Genomic DNA, 16,881 nt, shown 5'->3' with positions numbered 1-16,881 from the left:
GAGATGAAAAGTGAGTTGAGACACGTTAAGACCTATGCTGTAAGTTTATTCTTTAAAATGAAAACTCGTGTCGCAAAAGTAACCAATGACAGGACCCGGCCGAGTGGCTCAGTTGGTTAAGAGCTCGCGCAAGAGTGTGAGCTCTGAGCAACAGCGGTTCGATGCCTGGCCTGAACTAAGCTGCCCCTGAGCTGCCAACAGGCGGCAGGATGGCTCAGCTAAAAAAATAAATAAAAAAAATAAAAAATAACCAACGACATAAAATATGCAGGGACCAATAAGAAAATTAAAATTATCTGCGATCCCACCACCCGTAATAAATACCTGTTAGGTGTTGGAAGTGATTCCCTCCAGGCTTCCTTTTCCCTGTTCTTATATGTTGGCTAGTAACAACAAAACGGGCCCTACACTGCACATTTTATCCTGGATGCTTTAAAGTATATACTATTCGTTTATATTTTAAACTTAATATATACATATTTATATCTAGCATATGTAGTATAAATTATGTTTTTAGGTTAATGTTTTGAACAGTTAATACACTTTGAAGAGTTGAAATAGCAAGCACCATGAAGGATTAAACTATGAAAAATCTCCGAATCAGTTCCCCTTACCCCACAGACAGCCATTTATTACATTTGTGTATATCCTTCCAGAGTTTTGCTTATAAACAAATACAAACATATACATACTTTATTCCCCTGCCCCTGTTTTTTTAACACAAAAGGTGATATTCTAGGTCTACTAGTCTTCTTTTCTTACCAGTCCATAAAGAGAGTCCACATTCTTTTTTATAGTTACGTAAAATTCCATTGTATGGATGTACTGTTATTGCCCTCCATGAATGTTGAACCAATTTATAATGATAAGATAATAATAATCAGAATAAGAAAATAATGAGATTGTATTTTTCTCATAGCCTTGTGCCAGGACCCTATCAGACTTTTGAATTGTCATATACCTGATAGATGAAAATGCTATTTCAACATAGTTTTAATTTGCATTTTTCTTATTACGGATGAGGGAGGTATAATACTAGCTTTTCTTTTATTATTCATTTTTGTTTGAAATACAACGTAAGTGCAGGAAGATACATAAATCTCAGTTGTATAGTATAAGAATAATTACGAAGAGAACAGCCGTGTACCCCCCACCCAGGTCAGGTAATAGGACAAAACCTCCCCTATGACCTTTTCCCGTCCCCAGCCCACCCCAGAGCGCTCCCTCCTGAAGGCAGCCGGGAACCACGTTTATGTAACCCCATAGGTGCTTTTCCTTATACGTCTCCAAACAACATAATTTAGTTCTGCAATTTTCAAATTTCTCTTACATATTATTTTGTGCCTTTGAAAGTGTAGCTTTGCATTGCTGAGTTTCCTCCATCTTGAGTATACGGCTGTGTTCATTTCCTTCGCTTCAGAGTGTGCCTCTGTGTTTTTGGTCCATGATAGGAGCTTCCATTCGTCTCTTGATGCTCTCGTCAGCTGTTTCCAGTTTTTGCCTTTTAGGACCACAGCAATGATGCTCTGAGGGGCGGCGCATGTGTCCTGGCCACGTGGACCTCTCCAGGTGTACTCTCAGGAGGGGCAGTGCTGGCTCACAGGGCTGCGTGTCTTCCATTTGACACGATAAAGCCGAGTGGCTTTCCAGAGGCTGCTCCAGCTGCCATCGGCCTTCCCCGAAGCTCTCACTACTCCACAGCCCCGCCAACTCTTAGTACTGTCAGACCCTTTGTTTTGTTTCTCAGTCTGGTGGGAGTGATATCGCACAGTGGCTTTAATTCTACTTCCTCAATTACTAAATGAGGCTGAACTCCTTTGGGTTTTGTTTTCGTCATTTGCTATTCCTTTCAGAAAATATCGGATCAAACTTTTTGCCTGTTTTTTTTTCTCTTGGAGTTTTCATCTTACGTGCACACGTTGTAGGAACCCTTCACTGGGGTGTGCGTTGCAGATAGCTCCTCCCAGCCCATGCCATTTGACTCTCTTAATGGTGCTTTTCCCTGAACAGACATCCTTAAGTTTAATGTAGTCACGCTTGCCCGTCGCCTCTTCTGCGGTCCAAGTTTTTCATGCTGTTCTTTGCCTTGAGGTCATGAAATTGTCTTCTTCCAAAAGCTTTATGGTTTTGAATTTTATAAATGTGAATTTTCAATATCAGAAGATCACGGAAATGAGAGCCGGCAGGGGCAACTGAATGACCGCTGGGTGCATCCAGCTCACTACTGACACGAGGCAGCTGACCAGTTGCACGGACAGCTGGCAGGCTGTTCACAGAAGCCTGCTCCTGTCTTCCAGGTCAAGATCGCGTACATTAACTTCCTGAATCACTGCTATGTGGATACAGAGGTGGAGATGAAGGAGATTTACACCAGCAATCACATGTGGAAACTGTTTGAGAGTTTCCTCGTGGACATCTGCAGGGTAAGGAGGCAGCATTACGCTGTGTGCGTGTCCGGGCGTCCCTGTGTAGGCATGAGGAAGGCAGCCTCCTGTTTCCAGCTTGCTGATTCACGGCCCAACGGGGCCGACGGGGCTCTTATCCTTTCACACGTCTCATTTCTTTCTTCTCTTAGCTGAGAATAGAGTTTATTCATCAAGCTTCCAGCAAGACAGGTTAATTCTGGCTTTCATTTCGTCCTTTATGCATTGGTGTGTGAATGATCACCTGGGACATACTAAAACCGAATTCATAAAGTTTTCTTTTCCTTGACAATATGTCCTCAAAGGAGAGCATCTGTCTCCTGCAGGGAGGTGTCGAGGACTCTGCAAAGCCTTCACTTTCCGTCGGCTGCTTCCCTGACCCGCAGGTGGGGCGGGCGTCACATGCTGTCAGTTTGGCTTTGCACTGAGCTTAATATTCCTTCTGAAGCCACAAGACTACTGCATCCCGTGGACGTAATATGGAGTTGGGGGAGCGGGAGCAACAAGGTTCTTCGGAGAATAATTGTGAGATGAATCCCAGTTCCAGAAGTGTGGTATTAAAAAGAAAAAAGGAGCATTGTAGAATCCTAGAACGCAGCATTTTCTGCCTAACTCCGCAGTTACCAGTGTGAGGCGAGGAACCTGCAAGAGTGGATATTGCTGCCAACTGAGGACTGTATTTAATGATATTCAGATGTTGATGCCACAGACACATATACACAGAAGGTGCCAAAACAAACATATACACATTTTAATAAAGGAAAAAACTTAAAATTGTAACGCAGTGAATGACGCTAGCATTCATTTGATTAACTCCATCTTTTGAGCGAACGTCATACTACACATTGCTACCGTGATTCAATTCAACTTTGAGAAGTAATACAGAGATAACATCTCTTAAAACATGTACGTTTTTTTGGCACCCCCGGTTTATTTTTGAAATTTCAAACCTCCTCATCTTTTAATCACCTAATTCTGGGGTTTTAGATTGGAATGGAAGGCCTGATTTGTTTCTTTAAATCAGGGTTAGGAAAAGGTTTTCATAAAGGGCCAGATAGTAAATGTGTTTGGCTTTGTGGGCCATCTGGTCTCTGTCACAACTACTCAACTCTGCCCTGGAAGCATGAAAGCAGCCGTGACAGTATGTAAACAAATGGTCATGGCTGTGTTCCAATAAAACTTTATTTATAAAAGCAGCCACCAGGCCTTAACTTGGCGAGCTCTGCATTGAATTGTTCAGAATGCTGTCAAGTCAGTTACTAATGTTGTTCTCTGAATGTGTCCACCAGCTACTGGGCCTTGGGCTCAGATCATGGTAGTCAGTGAATAAAACTTGATTTTTTTTCCCCCTTTGCTTCATATTTTTTTGATTGTAAGCAATTTTGTATCTGAAATTACAGGACTAATGAATTTGGTAGTACAATTCGATTTTTAAAACTGTATTTCTAAACCTGTTCTTTTAAATGTCCAATCTTATTCTGAGCAGCAAAATTCAGTTGGGTCCAAGTGAAATTCGAAGCGTGTCCTCACCCCAGACCTGTGCAGTCAGCCATTGTGACTCCGGCCCTCCTTGGCAGCAGCACTGCCTGTCGGGAAAGGTGTTAATGACGGGGGCGTGTGGTGGGTTTGGAGGAATTCTGTGCAGTGGGCTCACCGATACACTTGGTTCTCTGGAGGACGTGGACTAGGGACGCACGGCCTGCACCAGATGACGGGCTGAAACGGCAGCGTGGTTTACTTTGGGGAAAATTCAGGCAACTGTAGTTGTTATGTCTCCGCCCGCCTTTTGGGGGTTCGGATGTGCCGCACATGGGTAGGAATCGGGAAGCCGTGGCCCTGTGAGTCCCACGCCAGTTTTAATGTCATGTGATTCTCTCTGGAATATCTGAGTTAACCTGGTTCTTGCATGGTCTGTTTGGTTATTATGGCTGTTTCTTCAGCGGAGACCAAATGACCTGCAGGCCTCCCCCTCCCCTTGGCTAAAGTTGAGCAGCAGGAATGGTCACAGACGGCTTAATGTCACAGCTGAGGTGCAGGCTTTGGTGTCATGTTTAAAACTTCCGATTGCCCTGCAGGCCTGTAACAACACGAGTGACCGGAAGCACGCAGACTCGATTTTGGAGAAGTACGTGACTGAGATTGTCATGAGCATCGTGACCACGTTTTTCAGTTCCCCCTTCTCAGACCAGAGCACGACTTTGCAGGTGAGAATGCGCAGGTGAAGGGGGTCCAGGATGGGCCTTTGTAGGCCGAGCTGCCTGAGCTCGCGAGCCGCCGTGCCAAGCGGGATCGCGGGCTGCTTCCCTGTGGAGGGTACAGGAGCCCAGGCAGCAGGCGAACCTGTGAGGCTCCCCTACCAGGTGCTTTCATTGGTGGTTGATTTTCTCCTTAGGATGTCTTCTTCCCCTCACCCCTAGACCGTAGTCTTGTCCATCCCTCCCTCCAATCTTAGAGAAGTAGGTCTCAGGTGCTAACATTATTAACACTTAAAAAAAAAAAACAACCCTGGAAATCTCCGATTTAGCTCCGAGCATGAGACTCAGGCTCATCAGAAGTGTCTCCCAGCTGGAGTGAGAAGTCACTTCATGGTCACTCCACTGCAGGGCTCCATGGGCTCACTCTCCAGTGGCCAGAAGAGGAATATTAAGTATCCTGGTCATGGAGAGAGATGGAGGCTGTCCTGGGGCTGATGGTTCATGACTACTCTAACCATTGATGACATATTAATTAGATACGGCTTTAGTCCATTAACCATGCAAGGGAATTCATATAAGCTTAGTACAGCCTATGAAGTAGATGGTATTACCCCCATTGTACAGCTGAGTAAACTGAGGCACAGAGGGTTTAATTACCATGTCAGCCATGGGCACAACTATTAAGTAGTTTAACCATGACTTCAACCCAATTCTCTGTGACTAAAACTTGAATTATGAAATGCTTAGGGAGATGTGCTTTCCTAGAGACTGTGGGTAAACCTTCTATTTAGTTTAGCAACAACAATAAAAGCTAGCAATTTGGCTAAAGTATCATACAGTGAGAATGCGGCCTTTTGAATGGGTGTACATACTCTGAGTAATTGGGGGACGGGAACTTGTCAGATCCCAAGCATGTACGTTACTGGAGACCAGGACATGGTCCCTACCAAGTATCCCTGTCCCGAGAGCCAGCCACGAAAGCTGCTTTGGTGAATAAGGTTGGACTCGCCTCTCTAGTAATTGAAAGTGACAATCGCCATGGCGACTGCCCACATCTCCCGTAAGACTGTAAAACAGCATTGCAAAACCAAAATGTCAAAGTAAACCCATCAAAATCATTGGGAAACTGTCAAGCAGGAACTAGGGCTCTGGTTTTTCTTGTTGGCCACTCCTCTCTGCTTGCACTGCCTGCCTCTGAAACCAGTTGTGACCCAAGTAGTAAGCAGGAATTGTCAGAGATGAAAGCTTCAGTAGAAGTGTTCTAAAACGCTAGCACGTTTCTCTACACATGTATAGAATATGAAGTCCAAGTCGGGGTTATAGTTTGTTTGTTTTTTTAGGGGGAGCTTATGGATTCCTAGAACCTTTATTGTGAAGGTAGCTGCCACGTCATAGGATTGTCATCTGGGCCCACGTGGAGTGTGTAGCACTTAATAGTGTACATAGAGGAGGCTGTGAATTTTGATTAGCCTGTTTTGTTTTGTTTTTCTTGTAATAGATTTCACTCTCAGTTGTTTTTTGTTCATCTTGGCATCCTCTCTAGAGTTTTTCAGTACTTTTTTTTTTCTGTATGAACTCCCACTGTTTGGTTTTTTTTTTTTTGAGGGGCTATGTGAGTCTTCTCCCCTAGAACTAAAGACCAGTGGAGCCGCTCACCATCCACAGTGACCTTTCTTTGCGGGTCCAACGCCACCCTAACCCAGGTTGTTCTGGATGGAGACCAGAATTATAACTTTGAAATACACTCAGAAAGTCACTGTCAAATTGATGAGGTAGATGTTTGAGTTCTCATTTTAAAATGAGTACAAATTTATACCATCGTAGAGAGGACTAAAGACTGCCATGTGTTAACAGTTAAGTAAATTACTTATAAAAAGCAGCCATTAGAATTTCCTCTTTGTATCATTGAAGACACTGCCAGAAATAAAAAAGTAAGGCCCATTCTCGGTGAGATCCACTTATCAGTTTGTTTTTGCCGATTAAAAATATAGGTTCTACTCATAGGATAGAATGTCTGGAAAGAACTTTGGGGTTCACCTGCCTCAGCTTCCTTATATACTGAACAGAGCTAAGGCTCAGATAGGCGAAGCGATTTGCTTCAGGTCACACAGCCAGTCGGTAACTGGACAAGACCAGTTTTCGGGCTTTGCTCCCACCGCCTCTTCTTGTGGTCAGACTGAGATAGCATCAAGTCTGTGCGTTGCCTTAAAGTGCTGCTGACATTTTCTCCCTTGGCCGGGCAACTTCTGGAATCCAGCTCGTCACCGCGGCCCCTTCCCACCCTTGCATGTGGGCCCACTAACCCACGGTTCGGGGCAGTGTCTGTTTCCTGTCGGTGCATCAGGAATCCACCAGCAGCCTCCCTCGGCCCCTCTCTTTCAGACTCGCCAGCCTGTCTTCGTGCAGCTGCTGCAAGGCGTGTTCCGGGTTTACCACTGCAACTGGCTGGCGCCGAGCCAGAAAGCCTCGGTGGAGAGCTGTATTCGGGTGCTGTCCGACGTAGGTAAGCTGTCGGCTCAGTTAGGACTGAGCGTGATGAAGAAGCATGGCCCGCCGGTAATCAAGGCCGCCGTTTTGTGAGCGCTTGGCGTGGCCCATCTGAGGCTCCCGCACACCGGGAGTTGCAGCGCCAGACCCAGCACCGAGGTCTCGACCCCTTAACCCTTGCTTTCATCTACCGAGCCAGCCTCTTCCAACATGAAGAGCCAGCCAGTCCCAAAGACAGATGGGCTCTGAGAAACAAGATTCCAGGGCTAAACATTAGGCAACTCCTGGCAAGTCCCAGGACACACAAGCTTGTTCAAGGCCCTGGGAAGTCCCTCCTTCGGGAAACTCATTTGTGTAATCCGGTAAATGCATCTGACCATATGGGAACTTGATTTCCTGCAAAGCACACGTCTGTCCCGAGGAACACCCTTTCTCAGAAACAGTGGCTCTCGGTGATCATCGGGTCTCCATTTCCTCCTCCCTCCTGTCACGTAGCTCCTTCATAGGCAGCTCTGAAAGGAGGTTGGGAAAATGACTGCTCCCTTCAGCTGGCTTTATCAGACTCCATTACTTTGCCCCATTCCCGCCCCCCCCCCGCTCCCACCCCCCATAAATGTCATGTGAAGGGATGGTCATCCTGCCTAAATGTGAGACGTTATCTGCCTATAGTAGCTCTTCAGATCCCTGCAGAAGGCACCACACAGACAGGTGGGGTCCGCAGACTGCCTAGTGGCCACCCAGCAAGCCTGGATGGCGGTGCTCGTTAGGGCTCATTTGCCTGATTTCCTGTGCTCCCGTGTGCTAGGTGTTGGGGTCTCTTTATCATTGATGTGGCACTGTTTCACAAGAAGAGAGGGGGCTTTTGGAAGTGTGTACATTACAGGTTCATGATGTGCTGTCTCAGGAACAGGGCTCGGGGATGGCGTCCCCAGAAACCCCTCTGCTCTGCCCTCACATGATCGTACATCAGAAGTTGTTGGTTAAAATTTGGGCAAGTCCCCAAGTTGACCAGCTCCATGCTTGTGAGAGAGAGGAAATGTTTTAGTAGCCTCGGCAGTGAGGAGAAAAAGACAAGGAGCGTGAAAGGGCATGAAAATAACCCGTTAACTCAGGAACTCAGCCTGTGCCCCTTGGGGAATACCCCCTCCTGGTAAGATGACACCCAGAGTCCACTGTTTTCATTGTTTAGCTTGACAAGAGCATCCCAGGCCCATAGTTTCTAGCTGAGATGAGTGTATCCCGTGCGTCCTGCTTTTTATACTATTGGTTTTGTGGGTTTTTTCCCAAATTCCCCACCTTCTATATTAAATTATTAGAAATTTGTTGGCTGGCTGATGCTTCCTTGCCCTAAATTGTGATTTTATTGGGATTGAAACAGTTGCTTCGCAGGGTCCTCTTCCAGAGGGCTGGAGCTATTTTCACAATTAGATGCACATTCTCTGCTTGTAGTGTTATTAAGCATTGAGGGCCGGAAGTAGTTGTCTGGTTTTTCGGAGGCTGGTAGATTTCCCATATGGAAAAAAGGGTTGTTAGTCTCACCTGTCTTCTCTTTTTAAATGAACTTTTTATTTTGGAATCATTTTAGTTTATAGGAAACTTACCCAGATAACAGAGCATTCCCATATACCCTCACCCCGTTCCCCCACTGTCAGTATCTTATGTACATCACCAGGGTAACAACGGTCAGAACTGAGAAGCTGGCTTTGGCGCATTGCTGTTAACTACGCCTGATTTGGTTTTCACCACTTTTTCCCCTGATGTCCTTTTTCTGTCCCACAATTCAATCTAGGCGACCACGTTGCATTTAGTTGCCATGCCTCCCTGGTCTCCTCTGGTCTGTGACAGTTTCTCAGACTTTCCTTGTTCATGACCTTGACAGCCTTGAGGACTTGACGTGTCCTGTCGAATGTCCCCCACTGAGGATTTGACTGACGTTTTTCTAACGATTAGACTTATTTTTAGAGGGGAAAAGAAGAGCCTACCTGGAAAGACTAGCTTATACCTTGTAGACATTCTTATGCTTGGCTTATGTTGGCATTTTGTAGATTGCTGTACAGAACACCAAACCTGAAAGAGAATTTTTGGAAAAATAGTTGATTGACCAAATGAGCGCCCTGTTTTGATAACTCTTAAACTACATGAACACCGTGGAGGCCTTAAGCCGTTTGTTGAAAAACCCATTGAACTTGAACTTGCCTAAACCATGTAACCTCAGAGCGTTTTAACATCCCTCAGAGCTGTTACCCCCACCCCCCACACACACCCAGAACTCACACAGGAAAACCGGCACCTGAAGTGTGACAGGGTTGAGGTGCACTCGTCAGCACTCACACTCAGCATCACGCAGGCTGACCTGTGACATGTGGCAAAGTTGCCTGGTGGGTGGAGGGGCTAGTCTGTCTCCAGGCACCTGCCTGAGAGTGGAGGCTCGCATGTCTTCTCCTCCTGAACAGCCAAGAGCCGGGCCATCGCCATCCCCGTGGACCTGGACAGCCAGGTCAACAACCTCTTCCTCAAGTCTCACAACATCGTGCAGAAAACGGCCATGAACTGGCGGCTGTCCGCCCGCAACGCGGCGCGCAGAGACTCAGTTCTGGCAGCTTCCAGAGACTACCGGAACATCATTGAGAGATTGCAGGTAATGATGGTGCTGAGAGAAGTGACCCTTGACCTGGCCTGGGGCGCTGCCCACTCACAGCAGAGAGAGTCCAAGAGTGGCCCTGGGGGCAGAGGCCAGTGTGGCCAGCGGATAGTCAAACGCAGTCATGTGTGTGGGACCAGGAGGGCAGAGCCACTTAGGAAGAGCAAAGCTCCTGACGAAGTCATCGCCTTCCCAGGGCCTCACAGATTCGCAGATTGCTCTATAAAGAACAGGGGCTCTGCTCTTACTAGGAAGGCAGACTCGAGAGTTACAAGAGGGTGCTTAGCATAAGGGCATAAGCGTTCCATTCTCCCATCACCCTGGGGTATTCCGCCTCTTGAATCAGCAGGTAAACAAGTGTAATAATCCCGAGAGAAGAGCTTTATATCGGAATGAGCCAAATGAAAATACAAGTGGTATTAAAGTCTAGCTAGATTACACTCTTTGTTCTTGGCACCTACGAAGAAATCTGCTCTCCCTTTGTTACTGGGGAGAGTAGTGAGTATTAGGTGGATGTCAAACACTTAAACGTCCGTCTTAACATCATTTTAACAAGCACCTCAGGTGATTCTCTCACAGAGTCACCGGCCCTTCGAATGAGCTGGCGCAGTGGTTAAGACCCGGGCCTCAGGCCAGTGCTCAGATCCCGTGTCTGCTGCGTAGACGTGGTGTAACCTTGGGAGACTCACTGCACTTCTCAGAGCTCTGGTGTCCTAATGCACACAACAGGATAATAGTGACACCTACCTCGTGGGGTCAATGTGAGGACTCAAGAGCATTGATAACACGTTCCAGGTGTCTGCGCCTGCACAGCCAGTCACGGTAGCAGTGACTTCACTCTTTCACTGTCCTGGAGGCTGACTGGGTTCCGAGACGTCCCCTGCTCGGGGTCTTGTGTGTGGCTGCACTCCAGTGGTGGCTGTGGTGGGACTCACCTGGAAACCGCGCTCAGTCACATGTTTGGCAGTCGATGCTGATTGTCAGCCGGGGCCTCCGCTGATGGAACCGTCTCCATGTGGCCTCCCCATGGGCTCTGGGCTCACAACATAGCTGATTCCAAGAGGCGTGTCTCCAGACTAGTAAAAACTGTATTGCTTCTGTGACCTAGCTTCAGAAGTCACTTCTGTCATACCTGCTTAGTTGAGGCAGTCACAGAGGTCCACTCAGGTTCCAAGAGCGGGGACATAGACCACCATTTCATGGCAGGGATGTCAGTGACACCTTGTTAGAGGAAGGTGCGAGATAGGACATGTGGCGGTGGCCGTCTTTGGAAAACAGAATACACGTAAAGTGCACAGATCAGTGCCTGGCAGGTGCTGACCACTCGGTCAGTGAGCGCTGCTGTTATAATTTGTTACTGTCTTGTCATTACTGTGGTGACTATAATAACTATCATGAGGTGAAGTAAGTGAGTCTGTGGGGTTACGTAACTTACCGAAATGGGGACGAGCTCCCTGATCCATCATCAGCCCCACTGAGGATACAGGGGGAGCCAAACCAGAGACCATCTCTGTGTTCGTAGAGTCTCCGATTTGGAAAGGGAGGCAGACATTAGCTAATCACACAGATGAAGGTCAGATGACAAGAGGCTCATGCTGCAGACCAGGGAGTGGTGCCAGGAGAGGCTGCCGAGGAAGCTGGTCTTGCCTGGGGCTGGGGTGCGGATCCGGGAAGGCTTCGCTGAGGAAGTTACATGTGAGCCAAGACCAGGGAAATGGAGGACTGACTTAAAGAAGAAAAATAGGAAGGAGACAAACACGTAGACCACAGCACAGAAGAGAAGAGGGCGCATTCAGAGACGAAAGGAAGGTTAGTGTGGCTGGAGCCCAAGGAGCCCTCCCGGGTCCAGGAAGACTGTCAGCCCTGCTGGGCAGCTCTGGGCCTCAAAGGGACGTGGCCCCTGAGGAAGGCTGCTTGGCCTCACCGTGCTTTTCGAAAGAGGAGGGACATGGTAGACACATAACTGTAGGACACCCAGTACTTTCTTGCCTGCTCCAACTAAACTCTGCAACCAGACACACCCGTTTCTTGTGCTCTTCTTAGATTTATTTTGCATATTCTTGGGGAGTGAAATAAAAGAAGTACAATATTGCTTGTTGTCAAGAGTTGGCCAGTGGCTAAAAGGGCCCCCATTATCTAATAAGTTACTACCTGAGTCCCCGGAGTTGTGCGATTTCCAGGACAGCAACCATTGTTGTAATGTAAGAACGTTCACTTGCAGACGGACCACTTGTGATTAATCCCCATTCACACATCCCCGTCACTTAACACTAGCATCTTTCCCTGCCCATCGCTTCGCCATCCTTGTCTGTTGGTCACTCCGATTGCCGAATGTTACACATTTGGCGGTAAAATGCAAATCAATTGCAATGTAAAGTTCAAACCTTGCAAAAGATGCAGGATTCCATGAACATGATGTTGAAGAACTACTCCAATCCCATCAAATGCTGTAGACAAATAAAGATCTGCAAGTTAGGACCAGTCACTACTGAAGAAGAGAAAATTGGGTGCTTTCAAAGCGGAAACTGGGGAAAGCTGATGAAACCCTGAGAATTTTGCAAAAATGACCCTTCTTTGTGCTGTGAAAGTCAATATGAATTAAGGAACGCTGCAGTGTACTCTTACAACCTCAGGGGAAAATTGCCCCCCCCCCACCAAAGATCGCTTGATTCATTCATGAATTTTTCATGCATCCTAAATACTGAGTAATTATAAATTTGATTACATGTAAGCTAAAGTAAAATTATATTCACATGTTTTATTGTTTGATGAAAGATCAATCGGCTCTCCACTGACCATTACCTATGAAATTTGGGTCCCTAGTTGGGGTAAATGCAATTTAAGTGGCTTTTTCGATGCAAATCGCCTTGGTTAACCGGGTCCTCCTGCATTACCCAGGGTGCTGTGTTCTGCCTCTGTCTGAGCCAGGATGCCCCCCGAGCTAGGTTCTCAGGTACCATGCCAACGGCAGCATCTTTTGGAGATAGGTTTCTCATCTGTTTTCTGCCATTTGCCTTATACGGTGTTTGTTGTGTTAGTTTTGCTGCTCTTTCAACTTCTCTCTGTTCTCCTTTCCTGCAGCTGTGTGTTTTGCATTTGAAGACCATCATGCTATCAGGGTACATGTATTTAGCATGTTGATACAGCATGTTCATTTGTGTTCTCATTTTTATGATTTTTTATTTGAATAACTCATGCTTGTTGAAAGTAATTTGACAGTACTCACAAGTACCAGTATATAACAGAAAATTAGAATCTTCTGTAGTCCCACCACCCAGAGAAAACCACTAGGGATGTCTTAATAAATAATTGATGGATATCCTTTCGATACCGATGTTGTTTATAAAAATCGAATTATACAGTCCATACTATTGTTTGACCATTTTTTGTACTCATATCATAGACATCTTTCCATGTGGTCGAATGTATCTTTTGCATCATATTTTTAAGTCTCTGGAATGATCCCTTGAGTAGCGTAAAGGCCATGTTGAAGGAAGGGCTGGTGGGAATGGCGACCTGTTTCTGCTCTGTTTGCTGCCTCGGGGCTAATGCTTCAGGTAACCACTGGGCAACGTCTAATATCCTGAGGTAAATGCCAGACGGTCGTCACGTTCCTCTAACCCAGCCTAGTGCGTGGCCGTGTTTTAGGTCAGACATGACTATTCTGACTGTCCCCGAGTCCGCGTGGGGCTGAGCTGCTCACCCAGGCTGTGCTTCCTTACAGGACATCGTGTCGGCGCTGGAGGACCGTCTAAGGCCCCTGGTCCAGGCCGAGCTGTCTGTGCTTGTGGATGTGCTCCACAGACCCGAGCTGCTCTTCCCAGAGAACACAGACGCCAGAAGGAAGTGTGAAAGCGGCGGCTTTATTTGCAAGTAAGTGGCCTCGCTCTCTGGGGTGGGCCGTCGCAGAGTCCTGGGGACCAGCCAAAGCAGTGGTTCCGGAAGAAGGGGACACTTTTGGCTTTGAGTCCTGTTCAAACCTTCCCAAAGTGGGTTTGGAGGTTCACTGTGGTTCTGGTGAGAACGCCTCCTTTTAACGGCTCGCTCATCCGTCTGTCTTTCGTTCAACAAGCACTGACAGAGCGCCCACTGGGCGCCACAACACAGAACCCCGAAAGGTCATGACCCTCAGCTCTGAAAAGTCGGGGACCTTCCAGGTCCTCACAGCCTTTTCCTAAGAACTTGGTAGTTTCCGCGTTTATGCCTTGAGGCGTGATCTAAGAGAAACACCCGGCTCCATGAGCGGAAACCTCCGTGTGATTTTTACCCTAAAGGCTGGTGGTTTGCTGGACTTGACAGCGGGCTCTGCCCTTAGCTGCCTTCTCTGGGCCTCTCGAAGGATGAGACGTGGACCATGGGACAGTGTCTGCTCGTCCCCACCGTGGTCCTCATGAGGCCTTTTTGGCACTGCTGGCACATTTTAGCCATGTTCCGGGCAATCCTTAGTGGATAAACAGCTGCCCTTCCTCTGCCTCCCACCCCGGTCCTCTCCACCTGGTGGGGCCGTCGCCTGCCCAGCGGGCGTGTGTGCTGTGACCGACCAGCAGATGTCGCTGTTGAGACACCGTCGCTAACTCAGTGCCCTGAATGCCCCGGGCGTGGTTCGCCTGGAAGCCCTTGATAAGTATCTGTTCCTTAACTGACCAGGGATGTAATGGGTGCCCCCTCTGCCCATCCAGGTTAATCAAGCACACTAAACAGCTGCTGGAGGAGAACGAGGAGAAACTCTGCATCAAGGTCCTGCAGACGCTCCGAGAAATGATGACCAAAGACAGGGGCTATGGAGAAAAGGTACCGCGTCTTATGTTCATGGTAACGCCGGTGCTGCTGCTCACCTGAGGCGGAGGGGGCGCTGAGAAACCCACCTGAGCCCAGGCATACTGACTGAGGGGTTAACTTTTTTTTTTAAGCTAATTATCCTGCCTCTCAAGGTAGCTAAAGCTTATGACCATCTCCTTTAAAAGTCAGATGTATTTAGTTGTCTCTTACAGACTGTTTGCCACATAACCAGTTGTAAGAAAAAAAGTAATGACGAGATTTTCCATCTCTTTAAATTCCCAACAAGGATGCAAATGTCTCGCGTATCAAGACACGCGTTTCTGGACGTGGGGTTCCAGCCAAGCGTACCTGTGGGCTTGCTTGCGCAATCCTCCCAATGTGCATAGAAACTCCCTCCAGTTCTAACTGGAATTAATGCAGGCAAACATGTCGCCATTTTTACTTGAGATTGTGACATGGACAGTCCCTGGGATGTGACACTCCTTAGCATGCACAGTGAGCAAGGATGTACAGCGAACATTACTCATAGACTTCCGGTTTTGGTCCAAGTGGGATACAAACAATCCCATTGCCCCTCTTTCCTGCTCTCCCCTAAAAGCCTGGGCGTGAGTTGAAATCAGGCCAGTTTTCATGTGAAGGTGAGAATGTTCACTAATTATCTTCTAGCCACTTTTAGCAGCGTTTTCTGAGTAGGTAAATACACTGACATTATTGACTTATCAGAACACCCAGTAACTCATTTATTTAACTCTGTGAAGAAGCATTGGCCTTCCTTGTCAAAATAATGGTGGCAACCAGATTATTCCAAGTACGAAAGTCTGCAGGAGTCTTGCTTTCTAACCTAAGCAGGACCTGCCGTTAACATGAGCGCAATTGAACAAGTGCGAGTCTTTCAATAAGAAAAAGTAAAACAAAAAAGAACACACTCTTTTTTGCAGCTACATTCCTCGGCTGTCTCCAGACCACAAGGCGTTTAAATGTCCCTCTAAACTTTTAAAATGTATAAATTAAAAGATGAATAAATGTTGACTAATTAGAAAATAAGTATGACTCAGTAGGAATTTAGTGGAGAAGGCTGCCAGGAAAGGGTTAATAAATATAAGTAATAAAAGCAAAGGACCCCGGTACAGGTGAGAAGCAATGGCGAGACGAGCAGCTCATACGAGCCCCTGAATAACGGGAAGGCTAACGGAGAGGACGCTTGTCAGACGAACGAACAATAACCATTTGGTCCACGAGGTCCATTTTCCTCCAAGTGAGCTCTAAGAAATGTTTTAAAAGTAGGATTCTAGGTTCAAAAATTCACTCTTCGTAATACGGTAGAATCCACTAACAGGGCCTTAACCAACTATGAATATACTTGCACCTTTGGGGCATAAAACTTGATTTTACAATGTGGAGACCACAACTCGCTCTTCCTCAGAACACCTGTTCCCTTTTTATCACCCAGGTGCTTACCATGAACTGGGTGTCTCTGCTCCAGTGAGAGCTATGAGTCCACACTTCCATCTCACCTACGTTTTCTTTTTCTACCAGGGCAGGTAGGAGCGCTAGGAGCCGGGCAAGTCTGTTGCCCGGTGGATGAGTGTGTCAGGGTCTCTGGGGCCCTGTGAGAGGGGTGCCTCCTCGCTGCGTTTCCCCACCCATTGGTGCCAATGGGGCAGCAGCCTCAGCGACTCCGGATGTACCGGACCTGAGATGCGGTGACACTGCCTGTTACAAAGCTCGTGGAGGATGGTGGGGCCCGAGGCTGTAAGAGGGAGGTAGATGGAGGTCACCATGAGAGAGTAAGTGGCCAGAATGGAGACAAGGTCTGTAGGCTGTAGTTCCCGTCCTTCAGCTGGCGGAGAAATTAGTCACACTCACAGCAGAGAGGGGCTTGGAGGCAAGGTGACGTTTCTTTCCAGCCTGGTTGGGGCTGTCATCCCCTTCGTGAAAGAGAAAATAGATAGGCACATCTTGGAACTGCCGTGCTACCAAGGACGTTCTAGAAGCCCTGGTCGGTCAGCCACTCCAGTGCTGAGAGCAGCACATACCTGTGGCCCTGTGCTGTGACTGCTGCAAGATGCTGCCTCCCTTCACATTAACTTTAAAAGAGAGTGATGGGGGAGCCCTGAACTCGTGCTGTTTCTCCCCTCTGGTAGTGGGCATTAACTTGGGCTTGTTTCCCTGGGCTTTTTGAAACTGCCTTTGACAGTTTCTTCACTCTCCCTGTTTGACTAAAGAAACATGACTTTCAGGGCAGGCCAACTCTTCCCAGGGTGGGCGGAACCCAGGGCCATGGAGCTGACCTCGCTCAGGCTCACCTCAGGCTGGAGTCGATAAAATAAATGAGCTCTTTGGACTGGGTGCTGAG

General features: G+C 47.4%; 1 protein-coding gene across 1 annotated transcript in view; it reads left to right on the top strand.

Annotated features, from left to right (window-relative positions):
* ITPR1 (inositol 1,4,5-trisphosphate receptor type 1) overlaps nt 1–16,881 on the top strand; it is a 304,897-nt gene that overhangs the window by 164,930 nt on the left and 123,086 nt on the right. Inside the window, exons 32-37 of the mRNA XM_019667129.1 lie at nt 2,298–2,423; nt 4,499–4,627; nt 7,001–7,121; nt 9,559–9,743; nt 13,471–13,619; nt 14,426–14,537. Of these exons, the coding sequence (XP_019522674.1) occupies nt 2,298–2,423; nt 4,499–4,627; nt 7,001–7,121; nt 9,559–9,743; nt 13,471–13,619; nt 14,426–14,537 (822 nt within the window). The remainder of the gene's footprint in view (nt 1–2,297; nt 2,424–4,498; nt 4,628–7,000; nt 7,122–9,558; nt 9,744–13,470; nt 13,620–14,425; nt 14,538–16,881) is intronic.

This window comes from Hipposideros armiger, unplaced genomic scaffold, assembly GCF_001890085.2.
Source record: "Hipposideros armiger isolate ML-2016 unplaced genomic scaffold, ASM189008v1 scaffold_483, whole genome shotgun sequence".
Lineage (NCBI taxonomy): Eukaryota > Metazoa > Chordata > Mammalia > Chiroptera > Hipposideridae > Hipposideros > Hipposideros armiger.
Note: the sequence above shows the minus strand (reverse complement) of the source record. Positions and strands in the feature narration are given on the sequence as shown.